Source organism: Vulpes lagopus, chromosome 18 (assembly GCF_018345385.1).
Source record: "Vulpes lagopus strain Blue_001 chromosome 18, ASM1834538v1, whole genome shotgun sequence".
Taxonomy (NCBI): domain Eukaryota; kingdom Metazoa; phylum Chordata; class Mammalia; order Carnivora; family Canidae; genus Vulpes; species Vulpes lagopus.
In genome coordinates, this window is record NC_054841.1 from 29782315 (window position 1) to 29805739 (window position 23425).

General features: G+C 42.0%; 1 protein-coding gene across 2 annotated transcripts in view; it reads right to left on the minus strand.

Annotated features, from left to right (window-relative positions):
• Nucleotides 1–23425, minus strand: part of DNAAF9 (dynein axonemal assembly factor 9) — a 155646-nt gene that overhangs the window by 75370 nt on the left and 56851 nt on the right. Inside the window, exons 10-20 of one of the 2 annotated variants that reach the window (XM_041732306.1) lie at nt 21872–22007; nt 18654–18735; nt 17624–17660; nt 13538–13622; nt 12295–12371; nt 10493–10537; nt 10072–10117; nt 6573–6684; nt 5708–5778; nt 4047–4097; nt 3378–3465 (exon numbers count right to left, since the gene is read on the minus strand). In XM_041732306.1, coding sequence (XP_041588240.1) covers nt 3378–3465; nt 4047–4097; nt 5708–5778; nt 6573–6684; nt 10072–10117; nt 10493–10537; nt 12295–12371; nt 13538–13622; nt 17624–17660; nt 18654–18735; nt 21872–22007 — 830 coding nt within the window. Of the gene's footprint in view, nt 1–3377; nt 3466–4046; nt 4098–5707; nt 5779–6572; nt 6685–10071; nt 10118–10492; nt 10538–12294; nt 12372–13537; nt 13626–17623; nt 17661–18653; nt 18736–21871; nt 22008–23425 lie in introns of both variants that reach the window. The other variant, XM_041732304.1, reaches the window with a different exon arrangement.

The following is a 23425-nucleotide window of genomic DNA, read 5'->3' on the forward strand; positions in this document are numbered from 1 at the left end:
GTCCATTAATGTCCAAGAATAAACTGTACATTTTCATACAAAGGAATCCCATGGAGCCATGCAAGTGAATGAACTATATGGCTATCCACAACAATCTGGATGAATCTTAGGAACAGAATAGGAAGCAAAAAAGAAAGCATGTCCCTAAAGAACACAGTGTGATTATATTTGTACTCAAAAACAATACATTGTTTAGGGATATAGGCATATGTGGTAAAACTCTAAAGTGGGCTCCTGAGGATCTGGGGCTGGGCAGACTGCCTGACCAAGGTCAGCAGGGTGAGGAAGAGAAGGGCACATAAAGGACATAAATGAATAGGAAGCTGAATAGCAAGAAATCCTGTGATAGCAGAAATCACTAACTGGGGAAGGAAAAAAGTTCCAGAGCTGGAAGCATTTCAAAGTAAAGGAAGTTCTATTCTCTATCTACATGTTGTGCCAACCCTGGACTGAGAATCAGAAGACTTGGACTACCCTCCAGACCTACTGTGAACTTGCACTATAACCTCAGGCAAGTTTTCACCTTTGGGTCTTAGGACATGAAGCTCAATTAAGATAATGCATGCTAAAGAGCTTTTTAAATGCCTTTAAGGAATGGGAACAGATAAATTTCAAGCTCATCATAGTGTCAAGCAGAGACAGATTTATCAAGACACTAATGAAACTTAAGCTTCAGAACTCCTCACCTGCCCAAGCCCTCTTCCAAGGCCCTCAGAAGAGCCCTATTTAGTGTTATTTTTCCTTGAAAGAGCCTTAAGTGGTATAAACTTTAAGCCCCACTTGACCTGAGCTCCAAAGTGGCAAAAAGCTTAACAGATAGCCAAAGGAGATTTCCGTTTAAATTCTCTGTTCCTACTTAATTTTCCTGCCTTAGAAAACCACCTCCTAATTCAAACTACATTTCCCCCAGGAACTAAGGGCGTGCTCTCAATAGAATGGGACGAATGGGACGAACAGGACTCCAGAAATCCCTGGCTGTCCCCTTTGTGTAGAGACCTCAGGATACACTGAATCTTGCTGGATAACTCAATATAGCATAAGATTACTTTTCTAATAAGGCCCTTTGCTAAGAAAGTACAAACTAATTTTGGCAAATATCCTTGCTAAATATTATAATTGCCTCAACTATGACAGAGCACAATCACCTCTGTTGCTTCTACAACCTGCTTCTGAAACACCAGGCAATCTTGCCCCAACACTAGTAGTACTGTCACATACTCCCTGCCCTCAACAAGTTTTCCTATTTTTGGTCTTCTGCACCAGGATCACACAGGCACAAACGTAGGGGCTGTAGCACAGGCACAGTAACAAATGCATTACTTACTACACCTCAGCATTTTGTGGAGAACCAAGACTTCTTGTGCTTTGTCTCCTATGTGAATGGAGGAGCAGAAGCTGAACCAGTGATCTGATAACAGGGAAAGGAACCTGCCACCAGACAGAATATTTTCAAGAAAAACAAATTATCCAGAAAGGAGATTGCTCAGTGGAGGCTGAAAAATTTGTGGAGTTAAGTCACAACTCTTTCTTCACAAAATGGCTCTATCAACCAGGGAAAGAAACAGGAGTCCTAAGAAAATTATTTTGAGGAAACCAAAAAGGAGTATGGAATGAATCCCCACAAAATCCATGCAAAACCAACAAGGCTTTTGAGAATCTTAGGTCAACAGAACATTGCCAGCTTGGACTGAAAGAGACACAAAGAACATGAAATCAAAGGGGATTACTGGACCCCCAAATGCTACTGGCAAGAAGTAGGCTGATAAAACTCACGTACACAGTGCCACCTTTGTGAAAAAGGAAGGATGGATGAGGTGTAGCCACAAGCTTGGAAGGGAAAACTAAGAGTTTAGAAGGTGAAATCAAGAGCCCAGGTGGCAGAGGTAAGAGCCATGGAGGACTATTCCCAGGTCTTGAAACCTAATCCAGACTCTGGAGTTTGCCCAGCTGGATTTTAAAGCTACCTCAGGCCGATGACTCCTTTTTATTTTCCATTCCCCCTCTTCTGAAGTTGAAGATCTACAACTGTTATCCTATGCCAGTGGTACCTTGAGTGTTAGGAGGGCAGGGCAGATAACTTATCTGATTTAGTGTCACAAGGCCACAGCTACAGTACAAGTTTAGGAACTACACTTAATAGATTAAAAGCCAGAGCCTTATCTACATCTGGTTTAGATAATCTTGATGAGATTTTGGATTTTTGAGCTAGTGAGATTTAGGACTTTGAACTGTTATCATAATGAGATGGAGCCCTTAGGAAAACTTGATTGTATTTTGCATGTGGGAGGGACATGAATGTGAGGCCAGAGGCTAGACTGTGATAGGCAGAAATTTAGGATGGCTCCCATGATCTTCATCTCCTGATGTTACTCCTGTGTTCAAGTAATATTATATGGCAAAATGGACATTATTTGAGTGGGCTTCCTCTAATCACAAGCAGTTCTTCATAGGCAGAATTTTCTCTGGCTGGTATAGAGAAGAAATTTATACAGATTGGAAGGGTAAGATAGATGCAACAACACAAGAGAGGTTTTCAATGCTGAGATGGAGGAAGGCTGTCACAGGGCAGAGGTTTTTGGGAGAGGTAGCTAAGCATGGTCCTGGCTGATAGCTAGCAACAAGATGGGGACCTCATTCCTACAATCCGAAGGAACTGAATTCTGCTGATAGTCTAAGTGAGCCTGGGAGTGAATTCTTCTCCAGAGTCTCCAGACAAGAGCCTAGTCTGACTGATGCCTTAACTTCAGAGTCCCTAACACAAATCCAGCCAAGTCTACCTGGACTTCTGACCTGCAGAACTGTGAGATAATAATTATGTGTTGTTTTAAGCTATTAAATTTGTGGTAATTTATTATACAGCAATAGAAAAATGAATCCAGGGGATCCCTGGGTGGCTCAGCGGTTTAGCGCCTGCCTTTGGCCCAGGGTGTGATCCTGGGGTCCCAGAATGGAGTCCTGCATCAGGCTCCCTTGCATGGAGCCTGCATGTGTCTCTGCCTCTCTCTCTCTCTCTCTCTCTCTCTCTCTCTCTCTGTGTCTATCATGAATAAATAAAATCTTAAAAAAGAAAAAGAAAAATGAATCCAGACTTGTTTAGATCCACAGATTCTATTTCTGGACATGCCACTACTCTAGCCTATTCTGAGAACAATCCTCAGCTGGCAACAAGAGGACCAGACTGTGGTTCTGGGGTCATGCTTTCCTAGCACAAGTTTCCTCATCTGCAAAATGGGTGGATAAAGAGAAAAGCTGTAAGAAAACACTTCTACACCAACAAGTCTTTTCAAATATCAGATGTTTCACTAATCACAACATTCATGCCAATACATGCAAAAGAGGGACCCAGACATAATCAAGAAAAATAATAGCTGGCTCACCTTCCTCAGGCCAGGAATGTGGATTGCTGGAATAAAGATATGCTCCTTCTCCTCCTGTTAGAAAAGTGCCCAGGAAACAGGCATCCCCCTTTAAAAACAATCAGTCACAAAGAGCATATGATTTATACCATGAACTTTCAGAATCAAAAGTCCTGCCCTTTTGTCTGTCTATAAAAGCTGCTAAGTTAGCCTCAAATAGACCCAACTTCTTCCATTCCTTTGTCATTGCCTAGCTCTTTGTCACGTTACACTTTTAACTTGTGCCAAGGAAAAGAATGTGTAAGGTCCTCTCTGAGTCCAGGTACCAAAGCCTACTATGCTTGTTCATGTTCCAGTGGATGTCTAGCCAGTGGAGGCAACTCTCTTTGGCCTAAAGCCCTGACCTCTCAGTTCTATATGTCTAGGCCAATCTGAGATCTGCTTTTAATGGTACTGGCAGATTTAAAAGAAACTCACTAAAAGGCCAACATGGCAGAACAAATCCCTCTGTGTACCCCATTAAATGGCTACGTCTAAAGCTTTGCTGGGAGAGGAAGAATGCAAACAGGAATTGAGACAAGGAGGAACATATCCTTCAAATGTGCCATAAAATGTTCTAGATTATTTTCATAAACTGTTTACATTTCATTTTGATACAATGTTGATATTGAGGATAAGAAGGCTGCTTACCTTCACTGCTTGTTGGGTTTTCTCAGACAATTTTATTTCATTATCTTCTACCTGTATCCAAAAGGAGTGCAAATTTTCAGTTTCCTACTTCAAGAGCATAACTCTACTAGGTCTCCCTCATGTTCAGTATTTCTAGAAGACTGACTGGGCAGTCCCTCCAGCAAATCCTGTGTACTCAGGCCCTGATGGCTGGCAGAGCTGGCTGGCTACCAGTCATCAAGGCTCAGAGCCCAAGGTCATGGTGCACTCTCTTCCTGGGACCTGAGGCCCAGCTAAACGAGCCTACAAGATGTGGAAATGATATATTAGTCTCCACCATATTTCACTTCAGAAAAAAACAACTATTTGTAAGGACAAATGGAAGAGAACATATTAAAATATTTTGAATGTATTCTAATTTAAATGTATTTTTATTTTTTTTTTAATTTTTTAAATTATTTATTTATGATAGTCACACACAGAGAGAGAGAGAGGCAGAGACACAGGCAGAGGGAGAAGCAGGCTCCATGCAGCGGGAGCCCAATGTGGGATTCGATCCGGGGTCTCCAGGATCGCGCCCTGGGCCAAAGGCAGGCGCTAAACCGCTGCGCCACCCAGGGATCCCCTAATTTAAATGTATTAATGTCAGAGAATGATTCTTGTTCTTCCTCATTCGTGTCAGAATTGTAGAAACAGAATATAAACAGATTTTAAAATAGGTACTTAGACCATTACCAGACTCTCTGCTGTCATACTTTGTGTGTCCCAAGGCACCAGAGCTTCTTTCTTTCTTTTTCTTTTTAATGTAAAGACTTTATTTATTTATTTGACAGAGAAAGAGAGAGAGAGAGAGAGAGAGCAAGCACAAGCAGGGGGAGCGGCAGGTAGAGGGAGAGGGAGAAGCAGGCTCCCTGCTGAACAGGGAGCCCAATTGCGGGGCTCGATCCCAGGACCCTGGAATCATGATCTGAGTTCAAGGCAGACATTTAACTGACTGAGCCACCCAGGGCCCTAGCATTAGAGTTTTAGACCAGCTCTCACTGATGAAGATGGGACCCTCCTACATGTAGAGAGCCTTTGCTGTAAAAACTCAGCAACAATCATTCTGACCAGAGAAAAGAGCCACATGGTCTACTGCTCACTATCTGTGTGACTTTGGACAGGCTGGTCAATTTCTAAGCCTTAGTGTCCTCATCTGTCCTTGTAAAATGATGGTTTAATTTCTTCCTTTCATAATTTAACAGGGACCCAAACAGTTTGTTTCTTTTGGCACTTTTCCAAGATTAGAACAGAGTTAAAGAAACTAGATTCGTGTGTATAAAGACAAAGAGCTGAGATAAAAATTTCCATCCCTGAACAATAGCTAGGGGGATCCCTGGGTGGCTCAGCGGTTTAGTGCCTGCCTTTGGCCCAGGGCGCGATCCTGGAGTCCAGGGATCGAGTCCCACGTCGGGCTCCTGGCATGGAGCCTGCTTTTCCCTCCTCCTGTATCTCTGCCTTTCCCTCTCCCTCTCTCTCTCTATCATGAATAAATAAATAAATAAATCTTAAAAAAAAAAAAAAAACAATAGCTAGTTTAGGATCTGACATCCCACCAGGGACCCAATGAAGAGGCTCTTCCTCAATGTTCTCCCCGATTTTTCCACATTTAAGTCCACTTCCATCAGATGAATGACACTAACCAGCCAGGAGCAGAATCTGGGTATGGCGGCTGTCAGGACTATGAAGCTGGTTTCTGTGGTAACAGTGCCATCTGCAGGAAGACCACAGACATGCCAGTTACTGCCCACACTACCTAGGCCCACCTTGTAGGCCCAACAATTTACACCCCTCCCTTTCTCAGGAATGAGGGCTCCTCTTAACTAGTATACAAAAATCTTGTGCCCTCAGGAACTGAAAACTTCCTTACTTGGGAGACAGGGAGACTAATGAGAGGAAGGAGAAAGGTTTTCCCCGTTATGATTAACTCTTTTTTTTTTTTTTTTTTTTTACAACAAATAGAAACACACATTTAAATGGAGAGTCCTGGGAATTGTCCTTTTTATCTACACTTTTCATTTTTATCAAGGTAGTGCAAGGTTAAAAAACAGGATCTAGTTATTATTTCAAATTGCTTCTTCCTGATTAACAGTAAGGCTGTACATATTCAAATATACATATATGTGTGTGTGTAATGATGTTATACACCAATACATTAATACATGTTATAATTACAATATACAATAATGTATAATTATTATATATTATGATTTATATATGCATATGAACTATGAAACCAGATAACTTATTTTGCCAAAATAAACAAAAATTACTCATTTTGCTTCTTCCTAACAGTAAGGCTGCATATATTCATATACATATACACACACACAAATATATATGTGATGATAATGTTAATACACTAATACATTAACAGTACATTATATACAATTACAATATACAATAATATTGCAATACAATATACATGTACTATGTAACTATGTCTATAACTTGTTTTGTTAAAAAAAACTCAAAGTTTTGCTTTCTAAAGACCTTATTAACACTTACCCTTTTCTTTAACCAAGATCTGAGATGTCAAAAAGGATTCTGAGAAGACCACAGACCCTAAGCATCCCCTTCCTCCCAGTAAGTCAGGAATGTCATAGACAGTCATACAAGCCTGTATCAAATGAGAAAACAGAGTTAGATTGGCTGTCAGTCTTAAACTTCCAGGAAGAGACCTTAAGAAACAGATCACAAAATATTGCTCTGAGGTACATTCTGACAGAGTACCTCAGAGTTTCTAAGGAAAACATTCAGATTTCTAAAATCCTGAACTACATCTCAGAACTAGCAGAGGACTTCAGCATCACCCAAGCTCCCCTGCAACTGCTTCTGCATCAGAGACACACTTGGGCCACAGGAATATTTTTATGTTTCTATAAATTCCCTTAAATTGCTTATCTTTCCTAAGATAATAGCCTTCCTTCTTAATTGTGATGAGGCCCTGGCCTCTGAGTTGGATGTGTTTTTTCCAGGCTTTTGTACACTTGTACACTCTTCACATCCTGGCATATCCACATGCTCACCAACTCCTTCTTTGATTTGGGCTCAAGTTCTGAACAAGTCTAAGAAGGCAGTCATTCATTCAGTACACGTCTTAATGGATATTTCTGGGTACATGTCAATACCTACAAATCTTTCAGTACCAAAAAAATTAAAAGAAAACTATTTAAGCTTTTATGGCAAGACAAAAATAGAGGCTTCAATAGGCTGGAAAAAAAATTGGAGCAATACCGACAGAGTTCTTGAATGGCTGGTAAAGAAGCCCTAATTTATGTTAAAACTAATGAAAATGGGACAATCTGGGGGAGGAATCTAGCAGAAGAAATGCAGAAAATGGTATGAACTAGAGCCAGGGTCTGGAATGACTGAAGATCTGGTGAGGGACATGAAATGAGTACCACAATGAGCCCTCTCAGGTCCTGTCTCCTCTTGGTCTTATATTGCTGAATGGCCAGGTGCAGAGCTCCTGAAATAGGGCTCATTTTCATACATTATTGTCCTAGTCTGGGACCTCTAGCCTCAGGAGAGAGATAAAAGCTGTAGGGCTCTTGAAGAAATTGCTAGATTCCCAAACACAAAAGAAAGGCAGAAGAGTTGAGAAAGAAACATTTAAAGCCAAAGTGGTTAATTTCTCATGTTGTCATAAAATAAAGATGTATAAAAGTGACAGGTAGGCTTTTATATTTTAGTTAACTTTCTGATTAGGCCTGACAACTGGAAGGGGTAAGAGTTAAAAATAGACCTGCCCTACGACCCAGCAATTGCACTGTTGGGGATTTACCCCAAAGATACAGATGCGGTGAAATGCCGGGACACCTGCACCTTGATGTTTATAGCAGCAATGTCCACAATAGCCAAACTGTGGAAGGAGCCTCGGTGTCCATCGAAAGATGAATGGATGAAGATGTGGTCTATGCATACAATGGAATATTACTCAGCCATTAGAAATGACAAATACCCACCATTTGCTTCAACATGGATGGAACTGGACGGTATTATGCTGAGTGAAGTAAGTCAGTCGGAGAAGGACAAACATTATATGGTCTCATTCATTTGGGGAATATAAATAATAGTGAAAGGGAATATAAGGGAAGGGAGAAGAAATGTGCGGGAAATATCAGAAAGGGAGACAGAATATAAAGACTCCTAACTCTGGGAAACGAACTAGGGGTGGTAGAAGGGGAGGAGGGGTGGGGTGGGGGTGAATGGGTGACGGGCACTGAAGGGGGCACTTGACGGGATGAGCACTGGGTGTTTTTCTGTATGTTGGTAAATTGAACACCAATAAAAAATAAATTTATTATAAAAAAAACCCTGCTTTTTTTGAAGCAAAATCTGCTTCAAAGAATTTTGAACACGTGAAGACATAAAACCTTGCTGGGCAGCATGGTTTCTCTTAAGTGACAATGGGAACCCCACTTTGGTTTCCAGATCAAAGACAATCCAGTAGGTTATATCCAATGCCTTACTTTTATACTCAGCTTTTTTTTTTATTTTATTTTATTTAATTTTTTAATTTTTTAAATTTATTTATGATAGTCACAGAGAGAGAGAGAGAGGCAGAGACACAGGCAGAGGGAGAAGGAGGCTCCATGCACCGGGAGCCCGACATGGGACTCGATCCCGGGTCTCCAGGATCGCGCCCTGGGCCAAAGGCAGGCGCCAAACCACTGCGCCACCCAGGGATCCCTATACTCAGCTTTTGATATTGAGGAAGAGGAGAGAGAAAATCAAAAGGCAGAACTTTATCTCTATTTGGAAAGGAGGACAGGATTTGGACAGAAAACAATTTTCTCTCTCTTCTTTCTTATTTCATTAGTGGCTGCTGAATGCATACTTAACACAACAGTATGATTCCACTGGACTCCTGATTGCCTTCTATTGTGCAAAGCACCTTCCAGAGCACTGCAGAAGGGTCTAAATAGAGAAGTCAGGCCTTACAGTCTGGCAAGGAGATAAAGTACTACCACCTGATATCAAAAAACATCTCCTAGCATCTTGATGATGTCACAATAAAGTCTCAGTTCTAAACAAACATCAACACATTTTGTTGACAGGTACAGGAAGCAGACACATTATAAAAAGAGAAATTAGTCACAACCTTAAAAAGTTACTATGTTGTTCTACTCTCTGTAGATAGGACAACACTACTGCTTTTCCACTGGTGATGGTGTAGGTATGCATTTGCACTGAGTCATCCATACTGTGCACCAAGTTCCTAGTGACCAAAAGCTCACTGGATTTAAGGCTTGGGCAGTAGCTACAGAACAGACTCAAGGTATAATCTGTGCCCATATCTACTGCAACCAGAATCTTGGTAGATGGCTATCATCCTCTCATGCATCCCTTGCCAATCTTCTGCACATCAGGATGCATTGGGCTAAATAGAAAACTTGCTTGTGACCAGGAGCAACTGTTCTAGAAACTCTGCTACCCCAGGCCATGCTGGCCAGTCCACCTGGGGACCAATATTTCTGCATTTCTAAACCATGCCCCTGTCCTATCAGGGTGCCCTCAGCACATGGGTCAGAAAGTTCAGCTCTGACTACCCACTTCGCTGGAGACTTAGGCCCCCAGTTTTTAAAATTTATTTTCACAGATCCCTATTAAAGGCATCAACACAGGCCCTGAAACACAGAGAATCCATCGGTCTGTGTTGAGGTAGGCTAGTACTCAGCTCATTTTCACACTAGGTCACAGAAGTCTCAGTCATTTGGAGGAAGCCTCCCTAACCTTAGGAAGAAGTGTCTCTCTCAGCTCCCAGCTAAAACCCTGGACACTGGGAAGCCAAGGCATGGGAGTATGATGTGGGCCTGGTACAGCTGCCTGGACACCCTCAAAATCACAGGCTCATCACAGCTGCAGCTGGAACACTCCTGAGAATTGACCAATTTCTTCAGCTAAGATCTACCCAAGACTCTCACCTACTCCTATCTCACCCTTTGTAGATATTCTTCTATAGGTTACTTCCTGCCAGCTGGCTTATAGCAGCTCTACTTACCGTCTTCACGAAGTATAAGCTATCTTCAATGTCCAGAGGCACAATCCTACAAGAGAAAAAGAGACAGGAGAGACATGTATTACATTTACAATGTTTTTTTTTTTTTTTTTTTTTTCTCTCAATTTGGCAGCACCCCTAGCCCAGATTTCTTTCAGGGCTTTTCAAAGCACTGGATTGCATGTATGCAGAAGTAGTACATAGGCCACTGGAAGGAATTAGATCCACCTCCTATTCCCATGCCTCAGTCTTTCAGTTGGAAGCACTGAAAAGATCAGGGTATAGGATCTCAGCAGAGTATGTCCAGTCCCAGGCCCAATCTTGGTCTTATGCCGTCCATGTCGGCAGCTACAAGATAGCCTCTCTTCTCTTTTTGTTCCTAAGACTTGCCCCAAATGAGCATGCACCACAAACATACACTTACCTTCCCTGATTATTCACAGCATGAATATGAAAAGCCATCTTGGAGCTGTAGATCCAAACAAAATAAAAAGTTAGTCTGCTCTTACTAATAACCACACTGTTGGCTACTCCCTAGACACCTGCTGCTACAGTGCACCTGTGCTGGGCCCTCACGGCACATTTGCCAAGTGTGGGGCCAGCATCTGACTCCAGTCATAGCTCCGCCTCTGTGCAGATTCTCAGGGCTGTCTTGACTCTTGGATAGAGCAGGAGAGAACCATGTGACAGAACCATTGTCTACTGCAGGCTGGGAAGATCCTCTACTGGCCCACAGCTGCCTGCTCCACAGCTGTGACATATTGTGTGATTGTTGATTGTTGATTGTTTGATTGTTTGATTGTTGATCCTCCTCTTTTACTACCTTTGGGTCAAGTTGCCATCCCCTGCTCAGAGCCTGAGCAGAGGTAAAGTCCTGTGTTCCTCTCAGGAGATGATCTGCTAATCTGATTAGTGTGAGGGGTACTCAGTGAAGTGACTTTGTGGAGAAAAAGGAGTGGGGCTCTAAATGGAGGGCTGCCCTGGGAGATGCTCCTCATTGCCTGGTATTCCCTCCTTCAGCTGGGGAGGTATGCCCAGGCCTAAAAGGCCTTGGGATGGAAAGTGGCCTGCTCTCCAAAAGGTGAGTGGCCTATATAAGGCCCCAAGGAAAGGAGGCAGGGAATGACTATGCCAGCCATGTTGATGGTGACACAGAAGACCCCCATGCGACAGCAGCTAACATTTACATGCTTAGTAACTCTGCATGGTGGGAAGACGAGGAAGCAGATGTACAGAGAGCTCCTCGTCTTACCCAAAGTCACTCATAGCCAGAAAGCAAAGGAGATTCCTCAAATTCAAGTCTGCCAGGAATAGGCAGTGCAGGCCAGCACAAGGCCTTAAGGGAAAAAACTCCTATCCCCTTCCCTCCTCCAGAGCTACAAGATCCAGAAGACCCAGAGGAAAGGGGCTGAAGTCTCCACCAAAGAAACCTGGCTCTTCCTTCTGCTCCGAGAGCTGCAGCAATAGAATTCTTCTTAGATCAACTGACTGACTTATCTTTCTCAATGTTTTTTTCTTACTACCCAGGGCTATAGATGTAAAAAGATGTGGGTCATGGAGCTGAGGCACCCCAGGGCACATACCATATGTGTTCCCAAAAAACTCCCCCATGTTGGTATCTTTTGCCTCCTTTGCAAAAAAAAGTACACCTAGTAGTCCTCATACAGGACAGGTGGAGGGTTAGGTAGACTGGGTTTGTGAAAGTTTAGCTATGGATACAGACCACACAGAGGGCCCTTGTGATGTGCCAGGACATGTATGATGGTTAGATTGCCAGCAAGCCTGATTCCCAGAGCATCTAGGCCCTGAGACAAGAGCAGGCTCAGGGTATCTATTACCTGAGAGGTAGCGGAGGCGCAGAGCCAGGTTCTTCTAAGCAGTAACTGTTTCTATGTGCCTAGGGACCCTGACCCTAACAAACTTCATTTCTCATGTTCCCAGCTTCACCTTTCTAACCTCTAAACCTGGGTCCTTCAGGTCTCTGACACTTCTGCCTCACATTCCGGCATCAGGAAACGTGTCTGACTCTTTATCATACAGTTCCTCCATCTCTGGATCCTTGGCCTCTCAAAGCCCTGATCATGAATGTTTCTCCCTCACATAACTCCTTATTTACTGGCACATTTCTCAGAGGGGAGATGGAATATCAAATGCAAGGCAGAAAAGGGTCTTTATAAAACAAACATTAAGAATAATTCCTTATAGAGAATAGCAGCCATTGCTTACCGTAGGGCTGCCTTAAACTGCATCAATTCGAAGGAATCTAATCCAGATCCCAGGGTCTGCTCAGCTACTTCCTTTGCCTATAAAAAGCAATGACAAGACAATTAGCCTTAACAGCAGGAAAAACGTAGACCTCATGGACAGGAAGTACCCTTCTAACATTTGGCCAGAACACTGTGCCCTTCCCCTCTACATAACTGCTTCATATACATCAAAAGATCGACGTGAAAACATTGTTAAGGGAAACAGGTGCCTGCTTTCTTTGGGCTAGGTTCACAGGAAACACTTCATTCAGGCAGGTGGGCACTGAAACCTGATCTGCCAGGAACTGTAACCAGCTCAGGTGATGCCATTGTGAGGTCTGGAAAAGGGTTTTCTCCTCCCCTCTCCCCTGGCCCTGGGGGAGGGACTACTGCCCTTGGAGTTTCTGCCAGATGCTAAGAATATTCAAATACCTAGAGTTACAAAAGATCAGTTAAAAAAAACCATAAGTGTGAGAACTAATATTGCATAAGCCTACAGCTAAAGGGCTGAGAAATCCCAAGTTGTACCAGGGATTTAAGTTCAGTGAGGAGGGGAGATGGCAGGGAGCTGGTGACTACGGCTACAGTCTCTCTGGTATCTACATCATACACAACCTTTCCAATGTCAAATGGCTCCTTCAGGAAAGGTCCTATTGGCATTGGGAGGCATCAAGCCGACTCTTCTCATCTCCTTACTGGGTCAGATATAGGAATCCAACTCAGCAGGGCAGGTTAACCGCAAAACAGCAAGGAAGAGAACGGTCAGAGAACGAGAACACATGTGCTTGTCTAGGATAAGCAAGTGAGATTTTCTAATTTAGTTTTTTTTTTTTTTAACACTGAATTATAGGAAATCACACTACGTAGCTCAAGACAAACTTACCTAACTTCATTGAATTCATAATAGGAAAATCTATATTTTTTATTTTTTAACTTTAAAAGTTAAAAGCTATTAAGCTATTAAGTAAAACAATACACTACAGAATGACTTTTCTTTAACACAACCAGATATCTACAGAGAAGTGCTGATTAGCTGTCACTCCTAGAACAATGGCAGTTCTGTCACAGGCAGCAACAGTTCAGCCCTCTTCAGGCACCTCTTTGTCTGGTGCCAACTCCAATGAGGCACAAAACTGACTACCAGGCGTCCAAAACCAAAACAAACAGATAGGAAGTTTTATGTTGAAATTACTAAGGAAAGAGAAATGTGGTATTTAAATTACCTTTGTTAGACTGGAAGTTTTAGCATAACATGCAATGCCAGCCAAAACAGCCTCTATAACAGCAGCATACACCTGGGACAAGAGCCTACTTTAGAACAAAAAATATGGGTTAACTACAGCATCATAGGGTTTCAACAAAAGCTGCATGCACATAAATGACATTGCCTGAGAGACTGATTTTTAAAAAGAATGAGAAAAGTGCAAAAATGGAACTCATTGATTTATAAATCTTTTATATTTATTTATTATTTCAGAGAGAGAGAGAGAAAGTATGCTTATGCATGGTGAGGCAGGGAGGAGTAAAGGGAGAGGGATAGAGAATCTCAAGCAAACTCCTTGGTGAGTGTGGAGCCTGATGAGGAGCTAGATCCCAGGATCTTGAGATCACAACCTGAGCTGAAACTGAGAATCAGATGCTTACCTGACTAAGCCATCTAGGTGTCCCTGATTTCTAAACCTTTTACAAGTCATGTGCCTCACCTGATTTAAAATTTACTCTTATTAAACCATGATGAGAAAAGCCAGCTCTGCTCAGAAGACCAACCCTCCCTGCTTGTGATCCAACAAAAATGAACTCTGTGGGCTCCCAAGCCCCTCTAGGTCAGGAGCCTGAATCCCTTCAGTGTCATGGTACAGACTTCCTGCTTTTCCAGGACCAACCACACCACACTTTCATGTCGTCTTCTTCCAGGCATGCTAAAGGCTGACTGCTACTGGAACCTCAGAGTGGGAGACCTCCGGAGTAAAAGAGATTACTTGGAAAAGATGAGCTCTACTTAAATTCAAATTATCGTTGCACATCACTTTCCAAGTAGCTTGCCTGATCTAGAGAATAGAGTGTGCTTCTGAGGGCAAAGATTCCTTTCCTAAAGCCTCTCTGCTCCCTGATCACCAATCTTGCCCTTTTTCTTAGACTACTCACTTCCCAAAGTGATTATAAGGTTTCTTCCTTTGCCAGAGTGGAACTGCTTTGAAGGTCCCTAGAAAATTCAAGATTGGTTTCCCTTAAGTAGAAATTTTCAATCTCAGCATTTTGGGCCAGATAATTCTTTGTCATGGGGTCTGTCCTGTACACTACAGGATGTTTAGCAGCATCCCTGGTCTCTATCCATTAGATGCCAGTAGTACCCCCACCTGGGATAACAAAAATGTCTCCAGACATTATGAAAGGTCCCTGGGGATAGGGGTGGGGCTGGGGGAAGAGAAGCAGTAAGACTGCCTTTAGTTGGGAATCACTACTTTAGGGGAGAGAGATCTGGGATCTTATCAGGATAATTATAGACAGAAGGGGTTTATCCACAAGACCCTCAATGACAGGGGAGGTGCCTGGCAAGAAACTGATAAAAACTTGCCTAAGAATATGTCTATTTTTATGCCTGAGAATCTTGTAACCAGTAAAGGAAGGTGACAGAAGTTGGAAAGTAGGAAGGAACACAGAATTGATCCAGTCTAATGCTCTCATCTTAGAGAAGAAGCAGGTAGGGCCTCTGATGGCAGAATAAACTGCCCAAGGCACAGAAAATGAATGGCAGACTTGAATTCAGATCTGCTGTCAGCCTGGTTCTTTTCTACCAGCCACATCACACTGCCAACTCCTTTATTTCTTCCTTGGCTCATGCATCACACCTCTACATTTTAGGTAAGAGATCTGAATTGGGTAGAAGGAAAAAAAAAAAAACAGAAAAAGCATACATAACAAAATGACAACTCCAAGGATTAACATATCCTTGAGATTGCTGGCCAGCTCACAACAGAGAAGTTGTGTCCTGATAGGAAGGGGCCTGGTAGGGATACTGACAATGAATTTGGCCACTTACAGGTAGACCAGAATCCTACATCTTGACACCAATACCAAAGACATATAAAGATCCTTCCACCTTTCTCCACCCAGCTTGACTCAGACATCACTCAGTACCAACACTGTTCAGGCCTCCCCACTGCTTGGCCATCTTCCTATACAGACCCTCAGACAAGAGCTGAATGCAAAGCTGCCTGGCTATGAACTCATAAAATGAATGGGAGGCCTGAGACCCATGACAAGGGAATAGTCTGCTCTATGCCTCAGATGGTGCTGCTGCTGCCTTCCCTAGGACTCTCCATAACACCCAGGTTCCACTAGGGGCAAGTCTCTGGATGTAGTCTCAAGCATCGGTTAATACTAGTCCCTGAAGCAAGGCACCAATGAATTTGGTTTAGGAGAAATGCCTAGGGGTCCAGAATTAAGAAGATACAGTAGATAAGCACAGCTGGCACAGAAGTACCAGCAGGTACAGGGGCGCCTGGGTGGCTCAGTTGGTTAAGCATCCAACTCTTGATTTTGGCTCAGGTCATGATCTCAGGGTTGTGAGATTGAGCCCCACATTAGGCTCTATGCTGGGCTGGAGCCTGCTTAAGATTCTCTCTCTCGGGATCCCTGGGTGGCGCAGCGGTTTGGCGCCTGCCTTTGGCCCAGGGCGCGATCCTGGAGACCCTGGGATCGAATCTCACGTCGGGCTCCCGGTGCATGGAGCCTGCTTCTCCCTCTGCCTGTGTCTCTGCCTCTCTCTCTTTCTGTGACTATCATAAAAAAAAAAAAAAAAAAAAAAAAAAGATTCTCTCTCTCTCTCTCTCTCTTAACCTCTCCCTACACTGCTTATGTGTATGCACTCTTTCTATAAGAATAAATAAATTAATTAATAGAAAAGAATCACTAGCAGTTACAAAGCAAGACTATATATACCCACCAAATGTGAGTGTAATTGACTTGTTGCTAAAGGGCAGAAAATTCACACACTAAAACACTGCTTACACATTAATTATAGCTATACAAAACCTAAACGTGTAATTTTTTTAAATGCAGAAAGATACTAATGGGCAGTGCTAAAGAGGAGGAATTATGGCTGATCTGGTTTTCTTTTTTTCTTTTCTATTTTCCAAATTTCCTGTGTATGATTGATTACATTCCTTATACTATATATATTTTTTGATACAACTTAGTGGTTCCCACCCCAGAGATTCTCAGTAATTCTGGGAACTACTATAGCCTGGGGATCATGTATTTATAAAAAGATCCTTAGATGATTCTTTGTGGCTTGTCACTATTGGCCTTTGGGAAGCACTCATCTAGACTCAGGTATTTTATGCAGGAATATTCAGTTAGGTAATAATAGAACTCAATTATGTTCATATTTTGAAGAAAAATTCCTTATTGGAATTCAGTAGTTGCAGCATTGTTATAGACTGAATTGTGTCTTTCTAAAACTCATGCTGAGCTCTAACCCTCAATGTGATTGTATTTGGAGGTCATTAAAGTTAAATGAGGTCATAGAGTAGGGACTTAATCCAATAGGACTGGTATCCTTATAAGAAAAGGAAGAGACAGAGGAGATATTTGTTGCTCCACAAGAACTCAAAAGAAAGGCTGGGTGAGGACACAGCAAGATGGTGGTTGTCTGCAACTCAAGGAGACAGGTCTCACTAGAGACCCAACACTGCTGGTACCTGGAACTTGACACTTCTAGCCACCAGAATTGTGAGAAATTTAATTTCTGCTGTTTAAGTTACCCAATCTATGATATTTTGTTATGGCAGCCCAAGCAGATTAACATAAACATTAATGAGTTTATTTCTTATCTTTGGTTTCCTGTCATAAGTGAGGGGAGCGAAGTCAACACTAGGACCTTTTTAAATAACATGCAGCCTGAGTTCAGATCCCTAAGCCTGAGTTCAGATCCTTAAGCCTAAGAGTCAAATCCAGAGGAGGAAACACTGCTCTGAGCAGACGAGGTTTCACATAGATTCTCCCAATGTTTCAGGATATTTTATTTTTGGGAAAGCCCCTGATAAAAATATATATTACGTAGAAGATATATTAAGAATTACGCCATTGAAATGCATGAGTTTGCAGGTAGGAAGTCTGTGAGTTCTGGAGAAAGGAGTGCACAGCAAAGCTGGCAGGACTCCAAGCTGAGAGACAGGGTCTAAGAAACCACAGCTCTGTTCATCAAATGTCCTACCCACTGCTAATCTCAAAGGAGTTAGGACAGCCACAACTTGTAAGTAACTCAACTTTGAGAAAGAAAAAATAAATTAAAAATGAAGACTTACATTTGCTCAGTTTTCTTGGGCAGCTTATTCTCATCACCTGTGAAAGAGGACCAAGAATTAAGTGTGGCAAGATCACGGGACATACAAACACTTCACAAAGAGGTTAGAATTTCTTAATTCAAAGGAGATGTCAAGTACTACATTTTTTTTTCTTTTGGATGAAATACAGTACAATCACAAACAACAGCTTCTCCCAATATCCTCTTAGACTTTTACTCTTGACACTGATTTTGACAACCCACTCACTATCACCCCTAAACACCAGAGAAGACAGGGAATCTCTGGAAAGTTTTTGCCTTTATTTTTAAATTTTCAGGTTAAGAGGTATAATTAAGTAGGCTCAGTTTTGACTCTTTATCATCTCCTTAATTAGCTGACTCTTAATTATCATGTTTCTTTCAGTTTTCCAGTCTATATGGCAACACCCAGATGAAAACCTGGTTTCCGCAGCATTCTGCATTGTGGAGCAGTGCTGAGATCCTCCTTCATTCTACAGGCTCTTCTCTATGTCTCTTCTGGTTACCTTAGTCTCTTCTCTATGGTAACTTCTTGTTACCCTAGCAAGAAGGGCAGCCCCAGTGGGCCTAATCTTTCTGGATGGCCCTGCAGCATGGAGCCCTTGCTCCTGTGAATAGTCCCAGTTCACAGGTACTCTTCTACCATGGATCTTCTTCACCAGAACAGCAGGCGCCTGGGGTTGACTCATACAAACTCCCACTGTAGCCCATATCTCCTACTGGAGATATGGGACTTACTCATCTTTGCCTTCCCTCTGACACTGATCACATGGTCTCACAATGGTTAAACTATATACATGTTGAGTTGATAATTAACTCCTCCTGAAGTACATTCTTTGAAAAATGTGTTAGGCATATAAAGTCTCCATCTAGAATCAGAGAGGGAGTTGGAAGCCTACAAATTGGGTATCATGAGCTTCTGAGAAAAGCAGTAAATTATGGATCCATTTCTAGTTCATGGGGGAAATTCTTTATTAGGAAAGCTGATGAGATGACAAGTTACAGGGACTTACCCAAGTAAGGAATGTGAGTAGCTCCAAAAAAGTATGTTCTTGAACAAGCAAGGGGTCCCTTTGGTGAGACGCACTGTACTACCTGGATGTCAGAGAAAATATACAAGTGAAAAAAGGAGCAGGGACTCAGGTGTGTACTATTTAAGAACAAAAAGTATATAGTTAGTGGAAATCAGTTTTATCTCACCAACTGCTGATTTATTATTTTTTAAAGGCAAAGGAGAAAAGATCACCTTTAACTGTTGTTTTTCTAAATGTATTTTGTGTTGTTTTTAACCTTAGTTATACTGTGAGGTCATTGCTAGGTCAGCCCATGATGCTAACGAATTCACAACTAACAAGGAAAAGAGGAAATGTGCTTGGGTTTTGACTGCTACTAAGAGTCCAGAACTTTCAAAGTGAGAATCTTGGCTGACAGGATGGGCAGATGTGTGGGGGCAGCTACAAATTCAGGAAAGGAGGGTGCTTCCCAGGCCCCCACCTTTGTTTGTAATTCTTCTCTGTACATAGGCCTTGAAGAAGAGAAAATAAGTTCCCTAGATTTAAAAATTCTTATTCTTCTTCCCTGTTTAATTTATACAAAGATGAATACAGATGTCTTTTTCTTTTGAAAATTCAGCATCTCATGGTTCCCATAATATCAGTTATAAAACACAAAAATGCTATCATAAGAACTAAAGGAAAAAAATTAGTGCAATATATTAAAAAATTGCTAAATGTGATGCAAATATTCATTCTACTCCAATGTTCAAAGAGTAACAAGAGAAAAATGCATGGCATTTTTCTGTAATACTGTGAACACTGTGAATCCAAGTTAAAGATGTGTAATAAGAACTTGTTAGGGGGCAGCCCCAGTGGTGCAGCAGTTTAGCGCCGCCTGCAGCCCGGGGCGTGATCCTGGAGACCCTGGATCCAGTCGCACATCAGGCTGCCTGCAAGGAGCCTGCTTCTCCCTCCTCCTGTGTCTCTGCCTCTCGCGCTCTCTCTCTCTCTCTCTCTCTCTCTCTCTCTCTGTCTCTATGAATAAATAAATAAATAAAATCTTAAAAAAAAAAAAGAACTTGTTAGGAATACTCTATAATTTACCATAGTGAATGTGATCAATATTGCCATGACCCTAAGTAAAAAAATGCATGTACGTATTTCTAATTGTTGGTTGATAGGCATATTTCTTCAATAAAACATGTTTCTTGGACTTCAAAATTTCGATTAAAGGTGCCATTTGTTTCAAACCTGCTTCCTTGGATCCTATCATAAGTTTGTTTAAGTATAGATTAGTATCTAATTTATTGACATGTTAAAAGAAACTGGTACAATAGATTTTACATATATAATGTACAACTGCTCAGATAATCTGGATTTGCATGTTTTACATGTCACCTACTAATCTGCAAATTATTCACAAAGGCACAGAAATGGAAAGGTTAATTATGTTATATTGAAAAAAGAGATGAATGAAGATGAAAGGTCAGAATCCAGGATCCCCCAACCCCATCCCACCACAGGAGCAGATCTCAGGTAAGTTCCGTGACTTCATTAAATTTCATGTTTATTAAATAAAGATCCTCAATTATAATAAGTTAATAAAAAAGAATTTGCTAAATTAAAAAAAATAGATTATTTTTAAGAGCAGTTTTAGGTTTATAGAAAGAAGTAAACCCAGAGATGTGTGGGGACTGTGTACTTTAGGAGTTTCCCACTCTCCCTCTAGTCCACATTCAGCCTCTAAGAATTCATCAAAAGTATTCTTTAAGTGTGGTTTCTGCTCCAGGTAAGCAGGCACTAGCTGTGACTCTCTAGATTCACCTCTCTAGATCTTGGAGTGGGTTTGCCTTGATACTTCAGTTCTTTGATGAGTATAAGAAAAGTTATTGGTTTTCAGTTTTTCAATTCTTTCTTGATTTCCAAGCTCTCTACATGTTAGTGCCGAGAATGTAAGCTGCCCTGGAACTTACTTAAATTTTGCATTTTAGCAGACCTCCTTTGACACTGTTTCCATGGGTGAACAGGGGAGCATGTTGCTTTGTTGAAAGCTAAGTCCAGGTTCTCCACACAGCCTCTACTGACACTCAGTGTGTGTGTGTGTGTGTGTGTACAAGTTATTTGTAAGTGCTGGGCAAGAACAGGAGTTCAGATTCTCTGGTATTCCTCTACTGATGCCACCCTGGCTTAGGAGAGTGACACACACTCTGGGTAGGTGGTGGCCTTGTCATGGCTGAGTGGTAGTAAAAGTCCTGACTCTTCCCGGGCCTCTAATGATACTACCCAAGGAAGAACACCTTGTTACTGCTGGGTAGGGGTGGATGTTGAGGCTCCCACGTTCTTTACTGATACCTCAGGGGTAGAGAGGGCTTGTTGGTGCCCAGTGGGGATGAAAGTCATGGCTCCCTAATGGGCTTCTCTAACACTAATCCTAACAGGGGTAGGGTAAGGCAATGGTACCCCATTATAGACTGGTAAGGTGGATACCTAGGTTCTTCACTTAGCCCATATCAGTACAGGTAGATGGAGATGCATCTACCTGGAGATTCTAAGGGTTTTGGCTGGAATAGAGTAACTGTTGTCTAAAAGTTTTCCATCCTGCTAGGCTGTCCCCTCCCTAGTCCTTCTGCCAGAGAGAGCAGAAGGGGCTTTTTATGTCTGTGTCTATTGGCATTTCTGGGCTGTCAGTTTCTCTGTTTCCAGTATGGGATATATAAGCATTTTGAAAATACTTAAACTTCTATAGCCTTTTATAACACCAGAGTCTCCTATTTCAGTCTCATCTTTCCTTTAAAAGAATGTAGCAGCAGACAATTTACCACCAAATGCAAAAGTCTTCTCCCTGGCACGCTCAATAAAAGAATAATGATCCTCAATGTTTATGTCCTAAAATGTAACAGTCAAGACACATTAAACCTTGGTATAAGTCTATTTGCAAGTTAACTTAAAATTCTTATTCTGCTAACAATAGTTCTATGACAATTTAAAGAGTTTAGTTTGAAAAAGTATTTTTTTAACCTTTTTCCTTCAAATATTTAAAAATTAAACATGATGTTTTCAAATTATACCTAGAACTTACATAAAAATACAGTCAGTTTGCAATCACTTCTGTCACTCCAAAACAATTTCAAGTTCAAGGTTAAATCAATATACTAACTGGAAAGCTTCCCCTTATTCTCCCCTCCTCCTTATTTAATAATAAAACCAACTGAGCACCAGGTAGTCAAGCCACTCACCATGTGTTTGGCAAAGCTCCCACTGGGACCAGTGCTGCGTACCAGATGCCCTTCAGAAGGGAAGTTAAAGTTGCCGGCATTCAGATTTTCTCGTGTGGAATGATTACCAAAGAGAACAAATGGCTGCCTATTAGGGCTGGAGTGGCAAACCAAAAACATGATTAGAAAAGAGTCCTAGCTAGGGCAACTTCTCAGCAAGTGGGCTCTTGGGGTTTTCAGGGTGGTGTTATGTGGTCCGAGTCAAGTGGTCAATATAGTCCCCCTCACACTCCTTGCTTGTTGGGAAGCGATGCCAGATGTCTCTGACTCCTACTAACGCACAGGGACATTTAGGGACATAACTAAATCCAAGCGGGTTTATAATTTCAGCTTGTTCTATTTAAGGAGAAAGTTCCATTAAGTCTGCTGTCCATGATGAAGAGATGGAGCAAGATTCCAGATTTTTATGATAGCATTTTAATAGAAATTTTAAAGGATGACAGCAGTTGTGATAGGCAGACAATAGAGGCATAAACCATTCGGGAGTAGCTTTTAGGATGGGAGGAAGAGAGTAGAGTTGCAAATGTCTCACTGCCACATCCACTTACTCTGCATGCATCCCTTCTTCTGTCTCATCTCTTGCTGAGACTTGTCTTTTTATTTTAGTTTTTTGTTGTTACTTTCTGCTCACTTCTCAGTTACTTCAATTGACCCCTAAGTCATTTCACTCCACTCTTGCAAAAGTCACCAAGTGACTTTCATGTAGCAAATAGCAAATCCAATTTTAGTATATGTGCTGCCAAAGCGAGCACGCAAATAGCATATCCAATGGATAGGCTTCAGGTTGACCTTCCTTGGTCTCTCAGAAGCACCTGGTACCCTCTCCCTGCTAAAGCTATTGTGTCTCAGTCGTCAGCCACTCTCCTTCTCTATCTGCCTCTGAATATTCCTAGGGTTTTACTTTTAGTTGCCTGCCTTTCCTCTCCTCTTTCATGATCTACCCAACACCTGTTCCCTTTCCAGTTCTTGCAGTAAATAAATGTCATCATCATCCATCTAGGGACTGAGCCAGACCTAAGATACCTCCTTAGGCCTCCTTGACTTCTCCTGCCCCTTACGTTTTTTTTTTTTTTTTAAAGATTTTATTTATTTATTCGTGAGAGACACAGAGAGACAGAGGCAGAGACACAGGCAGAGGGAGAAGCAGGCCTCCTGCAAGGAGCCCGATATGGGACTCAATCCCAGATCCTGGGATCACTCCCTGAGCCGATGGCAGATGGCCCAACCACTGAACCACCGAGGTGTCCCCTGCCCCTTACCTTCCAAATCCAATCAACCACCCACATTTCATTCCTATTTGTTCATTTCCCTCAGTTCACATGGTCACAAGCCTCATCCATGCTGCCATCATTTTTCCTCCAGGCAATTGCAATGCTTCCTCACAGTGACCCTGCTTCCACTTCTGCTCTCCTATAATCTATTCTCCACTGTGCAGAGAGGACAACCTTTTATACATGCAAAGCCTTTAATGCCTTTATGTTATTTTCAGGAGAAGGACTGAAATCTTTCACATGG